The sequence below is a fragment of the Pseudophryne corroboree genome, chromosome 3, assembly GCF_028390025.1.
Source record: "Pseudophryne corroboree isolate aPseCor3 chromosome 3, aPseCor3.hap2, whole genome shotgun sequence".
Classification (NCBI taxonomy): domain Eukaryota; kingdom Metazoa; phylum Chordata; class Amphibia; order Anura; family Myobatrachidae; genus Pseudophryne; species Pseudophryne corroboree.
In genome coordinates, this window is record NC_086446.1 from 41,435,125 (window position 1) to 41,455,779 (window position 20,655).

Here is a 20,655-nt window from a genome sequence, read left to right on the forward strand (position 1 = left end):
TTCAAGTTTAGATGACCTTCGGTGGACGAAAGCCTTTTCTAAATGTATATGGAAAGGCAAAAAAACCTAAAATTTCCAAACTAAAGATGATTCAACCAAAGTCTAGAGGAGGCCTTCATCTACCAGATATTCAGACATTTTCTAAATAAGCATTTTGTTATATTTCCCACTGTTTACGATTGTCTCGTTTCACTAGTTTACCATTAGAGGAAGAGCTATTTTCACCATTCTCTCCTGCCGCCCTTCTGCATCTGCCCCGTACATAACGTCCTAGAGGTATACTGTCACATATTTTATTTACAGACACTTATAAGACTTGGGTGACTATTAATACATGTTTACATACAGATCTGCATTGTTCCAGATATGTTCCATTTTCAGGCAACCCTGACCTCTTACCCTCTCTCACAATAGCTCACTATCAGACATGGAAAGATAAAGGTATTCCAGCATTTCAGGAAATCTTGGGGCACTATTTATTCCTATCAACAAATGTGTACAAAGTACAATCTCCCACATTCCCTATTTTTCTTATACCTACAGTCCAGACACTATGTGTTTAGTAACCTTCCTCCTAAAGTTTCCCATTTACCTGCAACTCCATGTCCTCACGCTAGCTTCTCTATGTCTGTTGAATAGTTTATTTTCATGTTGTATGAAGTAACAGATTGAATTGGATTCAGTTTAATAAAGAATTATTTATTCCAAAGACCACGCCCTTGTACAGACTGAGAGACAGCATTTGTTTCTCTCAGGGTTACAGGAAGATAACTTGAAATTTGATGGTGCACTTATTTTATAATACTTGGTTACACCCAATCCTTTTGCCACACCCACTGATCTCATACATTCTTGAAGAATCTGTCTATGCTCTTATTCAGAAAGGATTGTAAAATTTGTAATTCGCAATCTGGCCGATTATCGAACGACTGTGCAGGTGCAGCGTTCGCATTGCACAAGCGTTAGCAAAAATAGCAACATATATTATGTACAAATCATGAGCGCAATGCAGCCGCTGTTTGACTGACAGGAAGTTGGCGTTTCTGGGCGGAAACCTGCTTTTTTCTGGCTGTGTCTGACAAAATGCAAGCGTACCCAGGCGTTTTTAAGGAGGGCCTCTGACATCAGCGATGACCACTTCCAGCGTTTGTGTCACACGAATTGTGGATGACCTTGCCTGGCGCAGATAGGAAAAAATCGACGATGCTCCGATAACTGTGTATGGTTTTGCGATCAACCCGCATATTGCGATGCATTAGCAATTTCTGCAATGGGCGTTTTCAAAATCTTTCTCTAATTGGCAAAACCATGTGCACTGTAGGTGGGGCAGATGTAACATGTGCAGACAGTTAGATTTGGGTGGGTTATATTGTTTCTGTGCAGGGTAAATACTGGCTGCTTTATTTTTACACTGCAATTTAGATTTCCGTTTGAACACACCTCACCCAAATCTAACTCTCTCTGCACATGTTACATCTGCACCACCTGCTTTGCACATGGATTTTCCCATTAGAGGAAGATTTTCCTTTTGCGATCGACCTTGAATTAGGCCCATAGATGCTTATATAACACTATGGTCTGTTATTGATGTGGAGAGTGGTGCCGATATCTACTGCCAGGGACGAACTGGGGCTCCTGTTTGGATTGGGCATTTGTAAACTTGTGAGCGCACATCACTGGGGGGGAGGGGGCGCAAGGACATGACACACGAGGATGTGCTCTGAGTCAGGGGGGCATGGACTTACTGCACGCCCCCATTTCCATGGAGATAGACATTTTGGGAAGTAGGGGTGGCTAAACCAGAGAGCCAGAGGCTGCGCTGCACACGGCCTTCCCATCTCTCTGTGGAACTGGATGAAACCACCAGTCCATTGGCACTTCTGGAATATGCCACAGGTGACTGATGGGCAGTCCGGACCTGTCCAATGCAATAAAGAGTGTTGCTACAACCCTGTTGTGTATCAGATCATAGTAATGCTTTACTCCTGTGTGATTTCTGATGTTTAACTAGATACGATTTGCCTGCAAAACTTTTCCCACACTCAAGAGCATGGAAATGGTTTCTCACCTGTGTGACTTTTCTGATGTCTAACAAGACGTGATTTGAGTGCAAAACTTTTGCCACACTCAGAGCATGGAAATGGTTTCTCACCTGTGTGACTTCTCTGATGTCTAGCAAGCTGTGATTTGAGTGGAAAACATTTCTCACACTCAGAGCATGGAAATGGCTTCTCACTTCTGTGACTTCTCTGATGTCTAACAAGTTCTGATTTCCACAGAAAACATTTTCCACACTCAGAGCATGGAAATGTATTCTCACCTATGTGAATTCTCTGATGTCTAGCAAGCTGTGATTTGAGTGGAAAACATTTCTCACACTCAGAGCATGGAAATGGCTTCTCACCTGTGTGACTTCTCTGATGTCTAACAAGTTCTGATTTACACAGAAAACATTTCCCACACTCAGAGCATGGAAATGGTTTCTCACCTGTGTGACTAATCTGATGTCTAACAAGTTCTGATTTACACAAAAAACATTTCCCACACTCAGAGCATGGAAATGGTTTCTCACCTGTGTGGCTTCTTTGATGTCTAACAAGATGTGATTTGAGTGGAAAACATTTCTCACACTCAGAGCATGGAAATGGTTTCTCACCTGTGTGGCTTCTTTGATGTCTAACAAGATGTGACTTGAGTGAAAAACTTTTCCAACACTCAGAGCATGGAAATGGTTTCTCACCTGTGTGACTTTTCTGATGTCTAACAAGACGTGATTTGAGAGCAAAACTTTTGCCACACTCAGAGCATGGAAATGGTTTCTCACCTGTGTGACTTTTCTGATGTGTAACAAGCTGTGACTTGAGTGCAAACCTTTTCCCACACTCAGAGCATGGAAATGGTTTCTCACCTGTGTGACTTCTCTGATGTCTAACAAGTTCTGATTTACACAGAAAACATTTCCCACACTCAGAGCATGGGAATGTATTCTCACCTGTGTGAATTCTCTGATGTCTAGCAAGCTGTGATATGAGTGGAAAACATTTCTCACACTCAGAGCATGGAAATGGCTTCTCACCTGTGTGACTTCTCTGATGTCTAACAAGTTCTGATTTACACAGAAAACATTTCCCACACTCAGAGCATGGAAATGGTTTCTCACCTGTGTGACTAATCTGATGTCTAACAAGTTCTGATTTACACAGAAAACATTTCCCACACTCAGAGCATGGAAATGACTTCTCACCTGTGTGGCTTCTTTGATGTCTAACAAGATGTGATTTGAGTGGAAAACATTTCTCACACTCAGAGCATGGAAATGGTTTCTCACCTGTGTGGCTTCTTTGATGTCTAACAAGATGTGATTTGAGTGCAAAACTTTTCCAACACTCAGAGCATGGAAATGGTTTCTCACCCGTGTGACTACTCTGATGTCTAACAAGCTGTGATTTGCCTGAAAAACTTTTCCCACACTCAGTGCATGGAAATGGTCTCTCACCTGTGTGACTTCTCTGATGTGCAACAAGATGTGATTTGAATGTAAAACATTTCCCACACTCAGAACATGGAAATGGTCTCTCACCTGTATGACTTCTCTGATGTATAACAAGTTGTGATTTGCGTGCAAAACTTTTCCCACACTCAGAGCATGGAAATATTTTATCACATGTATGAGCTGCACGATGTGTAACAAAATCTGAGGTATTAGATGAACAGTCATCGCGATTAGAGGGATCAGATGAAGTATCAGTACTGTGAGGTACTGGATGTATAGTTAGAGTAATGGGGATGTCTCCTGGAGAATCTTGTGTGATGTTATCTTCTATTTTACTATCTGCAGACAAGATGAGATCTCCCTCCAAGGAATTCCTGCTTGTGCCTCCATCTGCTGGAAATAATATAACTATTATAATGCACAGTTCTATATACAGTACACACATATTACTCCGCTCTACAGAGGTTATCTAGAAAATCACATTATTTCCTGCCCCGGTGGAGCTAACAATCTATATTCCACATGACACACTAGGGTTCATATATGTCAGAAGCCAATTAAACTACCAGTATGATTTTTGCAGAGTTGTAGGAAACACATACAGACTCCACACAGATAGAACCTTGGCTGGGAACTGAACTCATCACTAATGCTGCGAGACAACACTGCTCACCACTACACCACTGTGTCACTATTATGAATAATGTTTAGTTGTTAAATTTCAACTTATAACCTATGACCACATTATTACAATTATAAATGTACTAACATCAAGTAAGACTCTCGGAGAACAGATAATAAGATTTTATTCACCGGTAAATCTATTTCTCATAGTCCGTAGTGGATGCTGGGGACTCCGTAAGGACCATGGGGAATAGACGGGCTCCGCAGGAGACTGGGCACTCTAAGAAAGAATTAGGACTACTGGTGTGCACTGGCTCCTCCCTCTATGCCTCTCCTCCAGACCTCAGTTAAGGAAACTGTGCCCGGACGAGCTGACATTACAAGGAAAGGACTTTGGAATCCAGGGTAAGACTCATACCAGCCACACCAATCACACCGTATAACTTGTGATAACATATCCAGTTAACAGTATGAAAAACAACAGAGCATCAGACAACCTGATGCAACATAACATAACCCTTATTTAAGCAATAACTATATACAAGTATTGCAGAAGAAGTCCGCACTTGGGACGGGCGCCCAGCATCCACTACGGACTACGAGAAATAGATTTACCGGTGAGTAAAATCTTATTTTCTCTAACGTCCTAGTGGATGCTGGGGACTCCGTAAGGACCATGGGGATTATACCAAAGCTCCCAAACGGGTGGGAGAGTGCGGATGAATCTGCAGCACCGAATGGGCAAACACAAGGTCCTCCTCAGCCAGGGTATCAAACTTGTAGAATTTTGCAAAAGTGTTTGATCCTGACCAAGTAGCTGCTCGGCAAAGCTGTAATGCCGAGACCCCTCGGGCAGCCGCCCAAGAAGAGCCCACTTTCCTTGTGGAATGGGCTTTTACTGATTTTGGATGCGGCAATCCAGCCGCAGAATGAGCCTGCTGAATCGTGTTACAGATCCAGCGAGCAATAGTTTGCTTTGAAGCAGGAGCACCCAGCTTCTTGGATGCATGCAGGATAAACAGCGAGTCAGTTTTCCTGACTCCAGCCGTTCTGGCTACATAAATCTTCAAAGCCCTGACCACATCAAGTAACTTGGAATCATCCAAGTCACGAGTAGCAGCAGGCACCACAATAGGTTGGTTCAAATGAAACGATGACACCACCTTCGGCAGAAATTGCGGACCTAGTCCGTTATTCTGCCCTGTCCATATGGAAAACCAGATAGGGGCTTTTACATGACAAAGCCGCCAATTCTGACACGCCTAGCCGAAGCTAAGGCCAATAGCATGACCACCTTCCACGTGAGATATTTTTACTCCACGGTTTTAAGTGGCTCAAACCAGTGTGATTTCAGGAAACTCAACACCACGTTAAGATCCCAAGGTGTCACTGGGGGCACAAAAGGGGGCTGAATATGCAGCACTCCCTTTACAAACGTCTGAACTTCAGATAGAGAAGCCAGTTTCTTTTGAAAGAAAATGGATAGGGCGACTTTATGGACCCTAATTTTAAGCCCATAGTCACTCCCGACTGTAGGAAGTGAAGGAAAAGGCCCAGCTGGAATTCCTCTGTAGGGGCATTCCTGGCCTCACACCAAGCAACATATTTTCGCCATATACGGTGATAATGTTTAGCCGTCACGTCCTTCCTAGCCTTTATCAGCGTAGGAACAACCTCATCCGGAATGCCTTTTTCTGCTAGGATCCGGCGTTCAACCGCCATGCCGTCAAACGCAGCCACGGTAAGTCGTGGAACAGACAGGGCCCCTGTTGCAACAGATCCTGTCTGAGAGGCAGAGGCCATGGGTCCTCTGTGAGCATTTCTTACAGTTCCGGATACCAAGTCCTTCTTGGCCAATCCGGAACAATGAGTATTGTTCTCACTCCTCTTTTTCTTACGATTCTCAGCACCTTGGGTATGAGAGGAAGAGGAGGAAACACATAAACCGACTGGAACACCCACGGCGTCACCAGTGCGTCCACAGCTATCGCCTGAGGGTCTCTTGACCTGGCGCAATACCTCTGTAGCTTTTTGTTGAGGCGGGATGCCATCATGTCCACCTGTTGCAGTTTCCACCGACTTGTAATCTGCGTGAAGACTTCTTGATGAAGTCCCCACTCTCCCGGGTGGAGGCCGTGCCTGCTGAGAAAGTCTGCTTCCCAGTTGTCCACTCCCGGAATGAACACTGCTGACAGTGCTTGCACGTGATTCTCCGCCCAACGAAGAAACCTGGTGGCTTCTGCCATCGCCACCCTGCTTCTTGTGCCGCCCTGGCGGTTTACATGAGCCACTGCGGTAATGTTGTCTGATTGAATCAGCACCGGTTGGTTGCGAAGCAGAGGCTCCACTTGACTCAGGCCGTTGTATATGGCCCTTAGTTCCAGGATATTGATGTGCAGACAAGCCTCCTGACTTGTCCACTGCCCTTGGAGGTTTCTTCCCTGAGTGACTGCCCCCCCACCCTCGGAGGCTTGCATCCGTGGTCACCAGGACCCAGTCCTGTATGCCGAACCTGCAGCCCTTGAGAAGGTGAGCACTCTGCAGCCACCACAGAAGAGACACCATGGCCCTGGGGGATAGGGTGATCAGCCGATGCATCCGAAGATGCGATCCGGACCACTTGTTCAACAGATCCCACTGAAAGGTCCTCGCATGGAACCTGCCGAAGGGAATGGCTTCGTATGACGCCACCATCTTTTCAGGACTCGCGTGCATTGATGCACCGACACCTGTTTTGGTTTTAAGAGGTCTCTGACCAGAGTCACGAGCTCCTGGGCCTTCTCCTCCGGGAGAAACACCTTCTTCTGGTCTGTGTCCAGAATCATGCCCAGGAAGGGCAGTCTCGTCCTGTGCTGTTGTAACACCTCCCGAGAGTGTGCTAGGCTGATCAGCAACTGCTCTCTGGACTTCGCCTTTATGAGGAGATCGTCCAAGTATGGGACAATTGTGACTCCTTGCTTTCGCAGGAGCACCATCATTTTCGCCATTACATTGGTAAATATTCTTGGTGCCGTGGACATACCAAACGGCAACGTCTGGAATTGGTAATGACAGTCCTGTACCACAAATCTGAGGTACTCCTGATGAGGTGGATAAATGGGGACATGCAGGTAAGCATCCTTTATGTCCAGAGACACCATAAAATCCCCCTCTGCCAGGCTTGCAATGACCGCTCTCAACGATTCCAACTTGAACCTTTTCAGGTATATGTTCAGGGATTTTAAATTCAATATGGGTCTGACCGAACCGTCCGGTTTCGGTACCACAACATGGTCGAATAATAATCATTTCCTTGTTGAAGGAGGGGCTAACCTTGACCACCACCTGCTGAAGATACAATCTGTGAATTGCAGTGAACACTGTTTTCCTCTCGTGGGGGGAAGCCGGCAGGACCGTCGGTGAGGGGGCATCTTCTCAAAGTCCAGCTTGCATCCCTGAGACACAATATCTATTGCCCAGGGATCTAACAGGGAGTGAACCCACTTGTGGCTGAACTTACGCAGGCGTGCCCCCACCGGGCCTAGCTCCGCCTGTGGAGCCCCAGCGACATGCGGTGGATTTTAGTAGAGGCTGGGGAGGACTTCTGTTCCTGGGACCTAGCTGTGTTGTGCAGCTTCTTTCCTCTGCCCCCGCCTCTGGCAAGAAAGGACGCACATCCGACTTTCTTGTTTCTTTGTTCTAAAGGCTGCATTTGATAATGTCGTGCTTTCCTAGGCTGTGCAGGAATATAAGGCAAAATATCAGAATTACCAGCTATAGCTGTGGAGACCAGGTCCGAGGACCCTTCTCCACACAATCCTCAGCCTTCCATATGCCTCTTAAGTCGGCATCATCTGTCCATTGCATATTCTACAGGACACGTCAAGCAGAAATCGACATAGCTTTGTCTCTAGGACCCAGTATACTCATGCCTCTTTGAGCATGTTTTATATATATATATATATATATATATATATATCTCTTAAGACAGCATCTTTAATATATATATATATCTCTATATATACATAGTAACATAGTATCTGAGGTTGAAAAAAGACAATTGTCCATTGAGTTCAACCTATTTGTGGTGTCCTATGCATGATGATTTGACTAAAATTTCTGACTGATGCTGCTGTCAGCCATTGCATTTTATCCCTATTTATAGTAACTATAATGCATGACTATGCACCATACCCCAGGATATCCTTATCCAATAGGAATTTATCTAACCCATTCTTAAAGGTGTTGACAGATTCCGCCATTACAACTCCCTCGGGCAGGGAATTCCAAACACGTATTGTCCTTACCGTGAAAAAGCCTTTACGCCGTATTGTGCGGAATCTCCTCTCCTCTAACCTGAGCGAGTGTCCACGAGTCCTGTGTTGATCTAACTAAAAACAGGTCCCGCGCAAGCTCTGTGTATTGTCCCCTTATATATTTGTAGATGTTGATCATATCCCCTCTTAGTCTCCGCTTTTCCAATGTAAACATGCCTAGTCTTTCAAGCCTTTCCTTGTATTCCATCGTCTCCATGCCCTTAATTAGTTTGGTCGCCCTCCTCTGTACCTTTTCAAGCTCCAGGATATCCTTTTTGTAGTACGGTGCCCAGAATTGTACACAGTATTCAAGGTGTGGCCTCACTAGTGATTTATATAACGGGAGTATAATACTCTCGTCCCTAGCATCAATACCCCGTTTTATGCATGCTAATATCTTATTAGCCTTCTTTGCTGCAGTCCTACTTTGGGTACTACTGCTTAGCTTGCTATCTATGAGGACACCTAAGTCCTATATATATCTACATACTAGGGTCTCAATTTCTGCTGATAAGGTACCTGTCAACGCTGCCACAGCGCTATAAACCCATGCCGACACAACCGCCGGTCTTAGTGTCCAGAATGTGCACGCGATCTGCAGGATCCCTGAGAATAGCTGTTACGACAGGGCTACCTTTTGGGCAAACGTGACACCCTGGGGGAAGATTCCCATCGTATCCTGGCCCTAGTGGGGAAAGGATACTGCCTGAGAATTCTTTGTGGGAAACTGCAGTCTCTGGTCTGGAGATTCCCGCTCTTTTCCATCATGAGAGGAGGAAAATTTACCTCAGCTTTCTTCCCCTTAAACATGTGTACCTTTGTGTCAGGGACAGATGAGTCATCAGTGATATGCAAATCATCTTTTATTACAATAATCATATATTGAATACTTTTCTGCCATTTTGGCTGTAACTTTGCATTATCGTAGTCGACACTGCAGTCAACCTCCGTGTCGACATAAGTGTTTATTATTTTGGATAGTGAGCATTGAGAGACACTGAAGGTCTCTGCGACAGAGGGACAGACATGGGTAGATTTCCTGTCTGTTCTCTAATCTTTTGTGCAATAAATTCACCTTAGCACTTACACATATCCAAACAGGTGTCGGCGTTGCCGACGGAGACACCCTCTCACACACATATTAGTTCCATCTCCTCCTTAGGGGAGCCTTTTACCTCAGACATGTCGACACACACGTACCGACACACCACACACACACAGGGGATGCTCTATTTGAAGACAGTTCCCCCACAAGGCCCTTTGGAGAGACAGAGAGAGAGTATGCCAGCACACACCCCAGCACTATATGACCCAGGAATCACACAGTAACTTAGTGTTAACCCAGTAGCTGCTGTATATATTGTTTTTACGCCAAATTTATGTGCCCCCCCCTCTCTTTTTACTTTCTTTCTACCGTGATTCTGCAGGGAAGAGCCTGGGGAGCTTCCTCTCAGCGGAGCTGTGGAGAGAAAATGGCGCTGGTGAGTGCTGAGGAAGAAGCCTCGCCCCCTCAGCGGCGGGCTTCTGTCCCGCGATTTTGTGTAAAATAATGGCGGGGCTCATGCATATATACAGTGCCCAGCTGTATATATGCCCTATTTTGCTAGGAGGTACTCAATTGCTGCCCAGGGCGCCCCCCCTGCGCCCTGCACCCTACAGTGACCGGAGTGTGTGGGTGTAATGTGGGAGCAATGGCGCACAGCTGCAGTGCTGTGCGCTACCTCATATGAAGACAGGAGTCTTCTGCCGCCGATTTTGACGTCTTCTTGCTTCAACCGCCGGCTTCTGTCTTCTGGCTCTGCGAGGGGGACGGAGGCGCAGCTCCGGGAACGGACGACCAAGGTTAAGTTCCTGTGTTTGATCCCTCTGGAGCTAATGGTGTCCAGTAGCCTAAGAAGCGCAATCTAGCCGCAGTTAGTAGGTTTGCTTCTCTCCCCTCAGTCCCACGTAGCAGAGAGTCTGTTGCCAGCAGAAGCTCTCTGAAAATAAAAAAACTAACTAAAATACTTTCTTATTAGCAAGCTCAAGAGAGCTCACTAAAATGCACCCAGCTCCGTCCGGGCACAGATTCTAACTGAGGTCTGGAGGAGGGGCATAGAGGGAGGAGCTAGTGCACACCAGTAGTCCTAATTCTTTCTTAGAGTGCCCAGTCTCTTGCGGAGCCCGTCTATTCCCCATGGTCTTTACGGAGTCCCCAGCATCCACTAGGACGTTAGAGAAAAAATATTGTCTTCTGCTCCCACAATCACAGATGTCATAGCCCCAGCCACAGGGATATGCAGATGGCACATCAACAATGATTATCAGGTTGCCCCCACACATACATACAGGACACTTGTGGGCTGAGCTACCAACATCTGCTTCCACACTACACAAAGTGCTCCAGGTGGATACGTATGTTGCAACAGCAACCTCTATATGGTCCTCTGGTCATCCCCAGGTAGAATAGTCCCACCAGACTTATGCTAGTAAATTAAGCCAATAAGTCAATCATTATTGTGACGACCTAATTACTGTTGTATGAGATACACCAAAGAGTGTGGGGAGGAGACTAGTCAGGTCTCTGGGTTGGATACACACACAGTGACATGATGTGATGGGGAGAGCAGGAGTATAATAGGGGCTGATGGCTCCTGATGTATGAGATACACCAGAGAGTGTGGGGAGGAGACTGGTCAGCTTTCTGGACTGATAACACACAGTGACGTGATGTGAGGGGGAAAGCAGGAGTTTAATAGGGGCTGATGGCTCCTGATGTATGAGATACACCAGAGTGTGGGGAGGAGACTGGTCAGATCTCTGGGCTGGTAACACACAGTGACATGATGTGAGGGGGAGAGCAGGAGTACAATAGGGGCTGATGTTACCCGACTCCCACATTGAGCAGATACATTTCCCTCATTAGTCTGTACTGATAGAGGAGGGAGTAGGGGAAGAGACTTCTGTAGTGATGCAGCAAGGAAAATATGTGTGTTAGGCGCCGTGGTCCGGGACTTCCTCCCGGCCCGGCGCCTAGCAACTAGGGACACCGAGCGCACTTAGCCGCCGGGTCCCTAGCAACGCTGGGACGCCGTGCGCGCTGAGCCGTCGGCTCCCTAGCAACGCTAGGACGCCGGGCGCGCCGAGCCGCCGGGACCCTAGCAACGGGGACGCCACAGGCGGATCGCGTTCCCCGTTGCAGGGTGGATTAATCACTGTGCACACATGTTTCTGGTCGTGCAGCAGGGCAGCTGCACGACATTCGTTAAATGCCTTCTCAGTGCCTCACACAGACGCCGGTGATAGCTTCCTGCATGCTGCTCATGTTTGGTTTATATCTGTTCCTGGTCTGCTGTGTCCGGTCGTTCCAGTCTTCTGAGTTCCTGAGTCTTGGTGTTTGTCATCTCATCCCAAGGAGTTCTCCTGGTACTCATTTACCTGTGACACTCTATAGAGGATCTCGCTTGGTTTCGTGAGTGACGGCTCTGCCGTGTGCTGCGGCCTAGGCCGCTTAATATTGTTTGCTGGTTTTGGAGCATTTGCGGAGGGTTCCGCTTCCACAGTCCTCTCCGGTACTTGGCGGTGCCGTGTAGGAGAGTGGACAAGTGGAGTATTTTGGTTGTCCTTTTCCCTGGCGGTAATCCGCACATACTTTAGTTTTAGGTTTGTCAGTAGCCCCTGGCCTTGTTGTTTAGTTAGAGGGCCCCTTGTTATCTCCCTGTCTCGGTTCACTCTTTGTCTCCCATTAAGACCTGAGGGGGCATCGGAGTTGGGCAAACGTAATCCGCCCTTCAAACGCGGCTGCCATGGGCTCAAGAAACCATAGTCTCGCAAGAGTGTACTGACAGCACGGGCGAGACAACGGAGATAGGGTGCCAGGGGCTATTCCCATTCCTTTCCCCTTTCCCAGCATTACGTTCCGGTATTCAGGTCCCTTCACATAAGATCACCCCAGACCTGAGTACTAGAATCATAACATTATCACCGGCCCAAAAAACGTTAAAAAAAAAAAGGGGGGGGGGGTTTGAATTTTTCCCCATTCTGTTTTGGTGAGAATAAAATCCGGCTTCATGAATCCGGCAGGGTTAGGACCAAATCCCGGTCAGCTTTTTGCTAACCAAATTCAAGAACTAACTCAGATGGTTCAGGACCTTTCTCTTCGGGTGAGATCGCAGGAAGATCTTTTGCGAGCCTCCCCGAGTGTGGTCCCGGAACCAAAGATGCATTTACCCGACCGTTTTTCGGGTAACCGAAAAGATTTTTTTCATTTTAAAGAAGCTTGTAAGCTATATTTTCGTTTAAGGCCTCGTTCCTCTGGTACTGAATCTCAGCGGGTTGGGATTATTATGTCGTTGCTCCAGGGGGATCCACAGACCTGGGCGTTTGGGTTAAAAACTGAAGATCCTGCTTTGTTATCGGTAAACGCCTTTTTTAAATCATTAGGTCTGTTGTATGATGACCCAGATAGAGAGGCGTCAGCTAAGAGTCACCTGCGTGCTCTTAAACAAGGGAAAAATCCAGCAGAGGTGTATTGTACCGAATTTCGCCGTTGGTCGAACGACTGTGGCTGGAATGACCCGGCCCTGCGCAGTCAGTTTCGCCTCGGTTTATCTGAACTTATTAAAGACAGTCTCCTTCAGTACCCCACTCCTGAGACTCTCGATAAACTCATGGAGCTTGCTATTAAAATAGATCGTCGTCTCCGAGAGCGGAGGGCTGAAAGAGGAACAACTTTTAGGCCTAGTCCTTGTGTTTATACCTTTCCAGAGGACGTCGAGGAGCCCATGCAAATGGGTCTCTCCCGGCTGTCCCCAGAGGAAAGAACCAGAAGATTAAGTTCTGGTCTCTGTTTGTACTGTGGTGGTAAGGGACATATTGCTCGCAACTGCCCGAACAAGTCGGGAAACGCTCTGACCAAGTGAATTGTGAGGGGGTCCACTTAGGTCTGCAGCTTATCTCCTCAAATGACTCTCTCCTAGTTCCTGTTAAGATTTCCTTTGGCAGCCTCAGTTCATTGGTGTCAGCCTTTGTCGACAGTGGAGCTGCAGGAAATTTTATGGATTTAACTTGGGCTAAGGCCTTAGGCATTCCTCAGATACCGTTGAATAAACGTATCACCATGCACGGGTTAGATGGGGGTCCGCTTTCCAATGGGATAATTACTCACCGCACACATCCAGTATTACTTACAGTAGGAGCCTTACATTCTGAAGAGATAGAATTCTACCTTACACATTGTCCGGCAGTTTCTGTAGTTTTGGGTCACCCTTGGCTTGCCTTTCATAATCCCACCATTGATTGGCGGTCCGGGGAGATTTCCCAATGGGGTCCTTTTTGTGTTAAGGAATGTATTTCTCATCCAGTCCGGGTTGCAGCAGTCGTCCCAGAGCTTATTCCTGTGGAATATCAAGATTTTGCCGACGTGTTCTCCAAAGGCAATGCGGACATTCTGCCTCCCCATCGGTCCTACGACTGTGCAATTGAGTTAGTTCCAGGTGCCACTTTGCCTAAGGGGAGATTGTATGCCCTGTCCGGGCCAGAAACCACGGCCATGAATAATTACATTCAGGAAAGCCTTAAGAAAGGTTTTATTAGGCCTTCAAAATCTCCGTTGAGTGCAGGATTTTTCTTTGTTGAGAAAACAGATGGGTCGCTTAGACCATGTATTGATTTTAGGGCCCTGAATAAGATCTCTGTGAAAAACACCTATCCTTTGCCATTAATTTCAGTGCTTTTTGATCAGTTACGCTCCGCTGTGATCTTTTCGAAAATTGATCTTAGGGGAGCTTACAACCTCATCCAAATAAAATCTGGGGATGAGTGGAAGACGGCTTTCAGCACTCAGTCGGGTCACTATGAATACCTGGTGATGCCGTTCGGCCTGTCAAATGCTCCGGCGGTTTTTCAAGACCTCATTAACGATGTTCTCCGTGACTTCCTTGGGAAGTTTGTGGTCGTTTATCTAGACGACATTTTGATATACTCAGAGTCTATGGAACAACATGTTACCCAGGTGCGTCTGGTTCTTCAAAAGTTACGAGAGAATCATTTATATGCTAAGCTTGAGAAGTGTGATTTTCACATCACAGAGGTGTCTTTCTTGGGGTACATTATTTCTCCCCAGGGATTTTTCATGGAACCGAAAAAACTCCAGGCCATCCTTAATTGGGCGCAACCCACTAATTTAAAAGCAATTCGGCGCTTTTTAGGGTTTGCTAATTATTATAGGCGGTTCATTCATACTTTTTCTGACCTGGTCGCTCCCATAGTAGCTTTGACTAAGAAAGGAGCGGATCCCTCCAATTGGTCGCATGAAGCTGAGTTAGCCTTCCGGGCCTTGAAACAGGCCTTTGTCTCGGCTCCTGTCCTTAGACATCCTAATCCGGAGCTTCCCTTTATTGTGGAGGTTGATGCCTCAGTGGTTGAAGTGGGAGCAATCCTTTCTCAGGAAGATCCGGAGTCTCAGGAGTTACATCCTTGTGCTTTCATGTCCAGGAAATTCTCCTCCTCTGAATCCAACTATGACGTTGGTAATCGGGAATTACTGGCAGTAAAATGGGCTTTCGAGGAATGGAGGCATTGGTTGGAGGGAGCTAGGCATACTATTACTGTTTTTACTGACCATAAGAACCTGCAATAAATTGAGTCAGCTAAACGACTTAATGCTCGGCAGGCACGTTGGGCATTGTTTTTTACTCGTTTCAGGTTTATAATTACCTTCAGGCCTGGTTCCAAGAATACGAAAGCTGATGCCCTGTCACGTTGCTTTCTTCCGGTTCACAATAGCAATCCTGTTACTACCCCCATAGTTCCATCTTCAGTCATCCGGGCAGGCCTCACACAGGATTTATTTACTCAGTTAAACCAGCTTCAACACCAAGCTCCTAGACTTACTCCTGCTGGTCGTCTTTTTGTCCCTGAATTTTTGAGAGGCACTGTTTTAACTGAGTTTCATGACAACAAAGTCTCGGGGCATCCGGGTATCACTAAGACCTTGGAGTTAGTTTCTCGCTCAGTGTGGTGGCCGAGTCTTTCTAAAGATGTTAAGGAATTCGTCCATTCCTGTCAGGTTTGTGCACAGCATAAGGTTCCTCGTTCGTTGCCTATCGGGCAACTCATGCCTTTAGCCGTTCCTCTCAGGCCATGGTCTCATATTTCCATGGATTTCATGGTGGACCTTCCCCTTTCAGCCGGATTTCGAGTCATTTGGGTGGTAGTGGACCGTTTTAGTAAAATGGCTCATTTCATTGCTCTTCCCCGATTACCCTCTGCTCAAGGGTTGGCAGTTTTGTTCCTCCGTCATGTGTTCAGGCTCCATGGTTTGCCCACTGATGTTATCTTTGATCGGGGTCCGCAATTCATCGCACGATTCTGGAAACGTTTTTGCGCCTCATTGAAGATGAAACTGTCTTTAACATCTGGTTACCATCCACAGTCTAACAGGCAAACCGAACGAGTCAACCAGTCATTAAAACAGTACTTACGCTTGTATTCGGCCAAACTCCAGAATGATTGGTCCGAGTTTCTTCCTTTGGCCGAATTTGCTTATAATAACTCTCGTCATTCCTCCACCAAGGAGTCCCCATTCTTTTCAGTCTTTGGTTTTCATCCTAGAGCCAATTCTTTTTTCCATCATTCTCCAGTTTCCCCATTGACCTTAACCTCCCATCTCAGAGCAATTTGGAGAAAAGTGCACCTTGCCCTCAGAAAAGCGGCCTTCCGAGAAAAGAAATTTTCTGATAGACTCCGACGTCCTTGCACTTTTAAGGTGGGAGATAAGGTATGGTTGTCAACTCGTAACATCAAGCTCCGACAACCCTCGGCTAGACTGGGACCTAAATTTATTGGACCATTTCTTATTATTAAGAAGGTCAACCCAGTTGCTTTTCGGCTACGCTTGCCAAGATCTCTCAGAATTGAAAATACTTTCCACTGTTCCCTGTTGAAACAATGTGTTTCTTCCAGGAGATTTCCTCGGAGGACCTTCCAGGGTAGATCTCCAGTGGATGTGCAGGGACAACAGGAGTCCTTGGTAGAGAAGGTTTTAGATTCTAAAGAGTCCCGAGGCTGGCTTTATTTTTTGGTTCACCGGAAGGGCTATGGTCCGGAGGAAAGGTCTTGGGTCCTGGATAAGGATCTGCATGCCCCTAGACTCAAGAGGTTGTTATTTCAGGAATTTCCTCAGAAGCCTGGCTTTAGGGGTTCGTTGACCCCTCCTCAAGGGGGGGGGGGGGAACTGTTAGGCGCCGCGGTCCGGGACTTCCTCCAGGCCCGGCGCCTAGCAACTAGGGACGCCGAGCGCACTTAGCCGCCGGGTCCCTAGCAACGCTGGGACGCTGTGCGCGCTGAGCCGCCGGCTCCCTAGCAACGCTAGGACGCCGGGCGCGCCGAGCACCTAGCAACGGGGACGCCACGGGCGGATCGCGCTCCCCGTTGCAGGGTGTATTAATCACTGTGCACACATGTTTCTGGTCGTGCAGCAGGGCAGCTGCACGACATTCGTTGTAATCAGGCTCTGGACTCTGATTGGGGAATTCCCTGTTAAATGCCTTCTCAGTGCCTCACACAGACGCAGGTGATAGCTTCCTGCATGCTGCTCATGTTTGGTTTATATCTGTTCCTGGTCTGCTGTGTCCGGTCGTTCCAGTCTTCTGAGTTCCTGAGTCTTGGTGTTTGTCATCTCATCCCAAGGAGTTCTCCTGGTACTCATTTACCTGTGACACTCTATAGAGGATCTCGCTTGGTTTCGTGAGTGACGGCTCTGCCGTGTGCTGCGGCCTAGGCCGCTTAATATTGTTTGCTGGTTTTGGAGCATTTGCGGAGGTATCCGCTTCCACAGTCCTCTCCGGTACTCGGCGGTGCCGTGTAGGAGAGTGGACAAGTGGAGTATTTTGGTTGTCCTTTTCCCTGGCGGTAATCCGCACATATTTTAGTTTTAGGTTTGTCAGTAGCCCCTGGCCTTGTTGTTTAGTTAGAGGGCCCCTTGTTATCTCCCTGTCTCGGTTCACTCTTTGTCTCCCATTAAGACCTGAGGGGGCATCGGAGTTGGGCAGACGTAATCCGCCCTTCAAATGCGGCTGCCATGGGCTCAAGAAACCATAGTCTCGCAAGAGTGTACTGACAGCACGGGCGAGACAACGGAGATAGGGTGCCAGGGGCTATTCCCATTCCTTTCCCCTTTCCCAGCATTACGTTCCGGTATTCAGGTCCCTTCACATAAGATCACCCCAGACCTGAGTACTAGAATCATAACAATGTGACTCTTTTCTGTAATAAGGATTATTACCTGTGCTGATATCTGTAGGGATTTCCTCTTCCTTACACTTCTGATCTCTCCTCACATACGTCTCTTCTTCTCCCTCTATATCTTCTGCCTTCATATCAGTCACATACGTCTCTTCTTCTCCCTCTATAGCTTCTGTCTTCATATCAGTCACATATGTCTCTTCTTCTCCATCTGCATCTTCTGCCTTCATAACAGTCACATACGTCTCTTCTTCTCCCTCTATAGCTTCTGCCTTCATATCAGTCACATACGTCTCTTCTCCCTCTATATCTTCTACCTTCATATCAATCACATACGTCTCTTCTCCCTCTATATCTTCTGCCTTTATATCAGTCACATACGTCTCTTCTTCTCCGTCTATATCTTCGGCCTTCATATCAGTCACATACGTCTCTTCTTCTCCCTCTATATCTTCGGCCTTCATATCAATCACATACGTCTCTTCTTCTCCCTCTATATCTTCTGCCTTCATATCAGTCACATACGTCTCCTCTTCTCCCTCTATATCTTCTACCTTCATATCAGTCACATACGTCTCTTCTTCTCCCTCTATATCTTCTACCTTCATATCAGTCACATACGTCTCTTCTTCTCCCTCTATATCGTCTGCCTTCATATCAGTCACATACGTCTCTTCTTCTCCCTCTATATCTTCTGCCTTCATATCAGTCACATACGTCTCCTCTTCTCCCTCTATATCTTCTGCCTTCATATCAGTCACATACGTCTGTTCTTCTGCCTTCATATCAGTCACATACGTCTCTTCTTCTCCCTCTATATCTTCTGCCTTCATATCAGTCACATACGTCTCTTCTTCTCCCTCTATATCGTCTGCCTTCATATCAGTCACATACGTCTCTTGTTCTCCCTCTATATCTTCTGCCTTCATATCAGTCAAATACGTCTCTTCCTCTCCCTCTATATCTTCTGCCTTCATATCAGTCACATACGTCTCTTCTTCCTTCTCTGTATCTTCTGCCTTCATATCAGTCACATACGTCTCTTCTTCTCCCTCTATATCTTCTGCCTTCATATCAGTCACATATGTCTCTTCTTCTCCCTCTATATCTTCTGCCTTCATATCAGTCACATACGTCTCTTCTTCTCCCTCTACATCTTCGGCCTTCATATCAGAAAGGTGCTCATCCTGAATAACAACAAAATAACACTTTAGTAATGTCTGATTACTTTAAGACTGAACAACAGAATATCACTGTATAAGACACACAGCTCCTCTACAGATCCTATAGGGATAGTGTGGCCGGAGATCCAGTCAGCCACAGGGACAATGGCGTCAGCGGCACTGAAGGAGTTATTCTTCCGTGTCCATCGCCATTTTACAGACAATGGGCGCTAGGCGCCCCATTCAAATGTACTAACGGCGCCGGGAGCGGAGTGTTTAAAAATGTGTCTATGTTATATGACTGCGCTGTGCGCAGTTGGAGAGTTATACACTGCACGTTTTATAATGTATTTGTATCAAAGATGATCTTAGTAACTATAGGATAAGGTATGGTACACTCTCACATAGGAAGTCATATGCGCAGTAACCTCCTAGTGTGATCAGACCTTTTGATGTGTTGGTCAGGGCACAGCAGGTAATGTGCTTGGGTTCTGCAGTTCCTGAGAAGGTGTAAGAGTGAAATGACCAATGCTTTGGTTACAGCACTTTCTGTGAAATGACCCATAGGTGGTCTTTTGGTGTGTCTATGCTACTGGGGAAATCAGTTTGTTTTCAATGATTTCCTGTATATTCACACCAGATACGTGAATGGCAGGGGGAAACAATTTCTATACTTTCTATAAGTTGTTTTCCTGTACCATTTGTTACAAATACAAACACCACTGTATAAACTATAGAATCTATGTAATCAAAGGAGAATTGTAAATTACCAGGTGGTAAAGGAAGCAGTTTAAATAACTTCAAACTTTGTCTGTGTGACAGGAAGGAGGAAATTGCTTTATGTAGTTACATCCTTTTAAAATGTAATTTATTTATTTATATTTTGTAAGATATCCTGATTGGATGGAAAAGACTACCCCATGAGATTCAGAGTGGTTTTACTGTATAAAAAGGGTCCTGCGGGGGGGCGTGGCTTGAGGCCTAACTAAGAGGAAGTGTCCCGAGGGAGCTCCTGCCGATTCAAACCCCTATAACCATTTAAAACAGCTTTTACCCTACCTGTCTCTCCCCCATACCACCCCACAATTGCCCCTGTTAATTAGGGCACTAAGGGAGTGAGCTGCGGAGCCGGAGCACGGGCTTGCCCTGTGCTTGCGGGTTGCGGCCTTCCCTGTGAGGTGAAGCCGGGGCCTAAATTTATTAATACCCCCGACCGGGATCGCCCGGCTGCTAAAACGTTGCCCCGGACTTACCCCGCCACCACATCCCGTACCCCTTGCCTGGGGAGGCCTGACAGGGCAGCCGAGGAGGAATTCAGAGCTCCTGGAGGTGCAGGGCCGGAGCCGATCAGAATCACGGAGCTCCGGTGGCGGCGGCCATCTTGGGTGTGGCGTCTGACAGGAAGCAGGCGTTACACCGCTCCGAGAGGCCTGCTGGCCGCGGCAACTGGCAGGGGGGGACGGGCGGAGATAGATGAGGGACCTGGGGGCATCTAAAAGTAAAATAAACCCCTGGGGGCACCGCTGTGAATGCCCATAAGTCTCTCCACACACTATTGACGGCGGCCATCTTGGAGGTGGCAGATTAGACACATCCTATCTTATCTGCACTCTGCTGCCCCTGCTGGAGCTGTGAAAATACACTCTCCCTATTTTCACAAGGAATCAAGTCAAAATCTCAACCCCGGGGACGTGGTTTGGCTGCTGAGGGAGAAAGACGTGCACTCCGGTGTCGACGCGGCTTCCCCACCAGGGATATGTGAGCCTCAAAAACGGAATATGGCCGACAGGGTTCTATATGCTGCCGCATTGCTGACTTCGGTATTTCCAGGCATTCGCCTGACGTATATTATGCT

The 20,655-nt window shown here is 46.9% G+C and overlaps 1 protein-coding gene across 2 annotated transcripts in view; it reads right to left on the reverse strand.

Annotated features, from left to right (window-relative positions):
• Window positions 1-678: 678 nt before the first annotated feature.
• The window catches only part of LOC135054655 (zinc finger protein 271-like), a 65,237-nt gene continuing 45,260 nt past the window's right edge, over window positions 679-20,655 (reverse strand). For both annotated transcript variants that reach the window (XM_063957895.1, XM_063957896.1), the window contains exons 4-5: window positions 17,678-18,824; window positions 679-3,886 (exon numbers count right to left, since the gene is read on the reverse strand). In XM_063957895.1, the coding sequence (XP_063813965.1) occupies window positions 2,043-3,886; window positions 17,678-18,824 (2,991 nt within the window). In that variant the 3' untranslated portion in view covers window positions 679-2,042. The remainder of the gene's footprint in view (window positions 3,887-17,677; window positions 18,825-20,655) is intronic.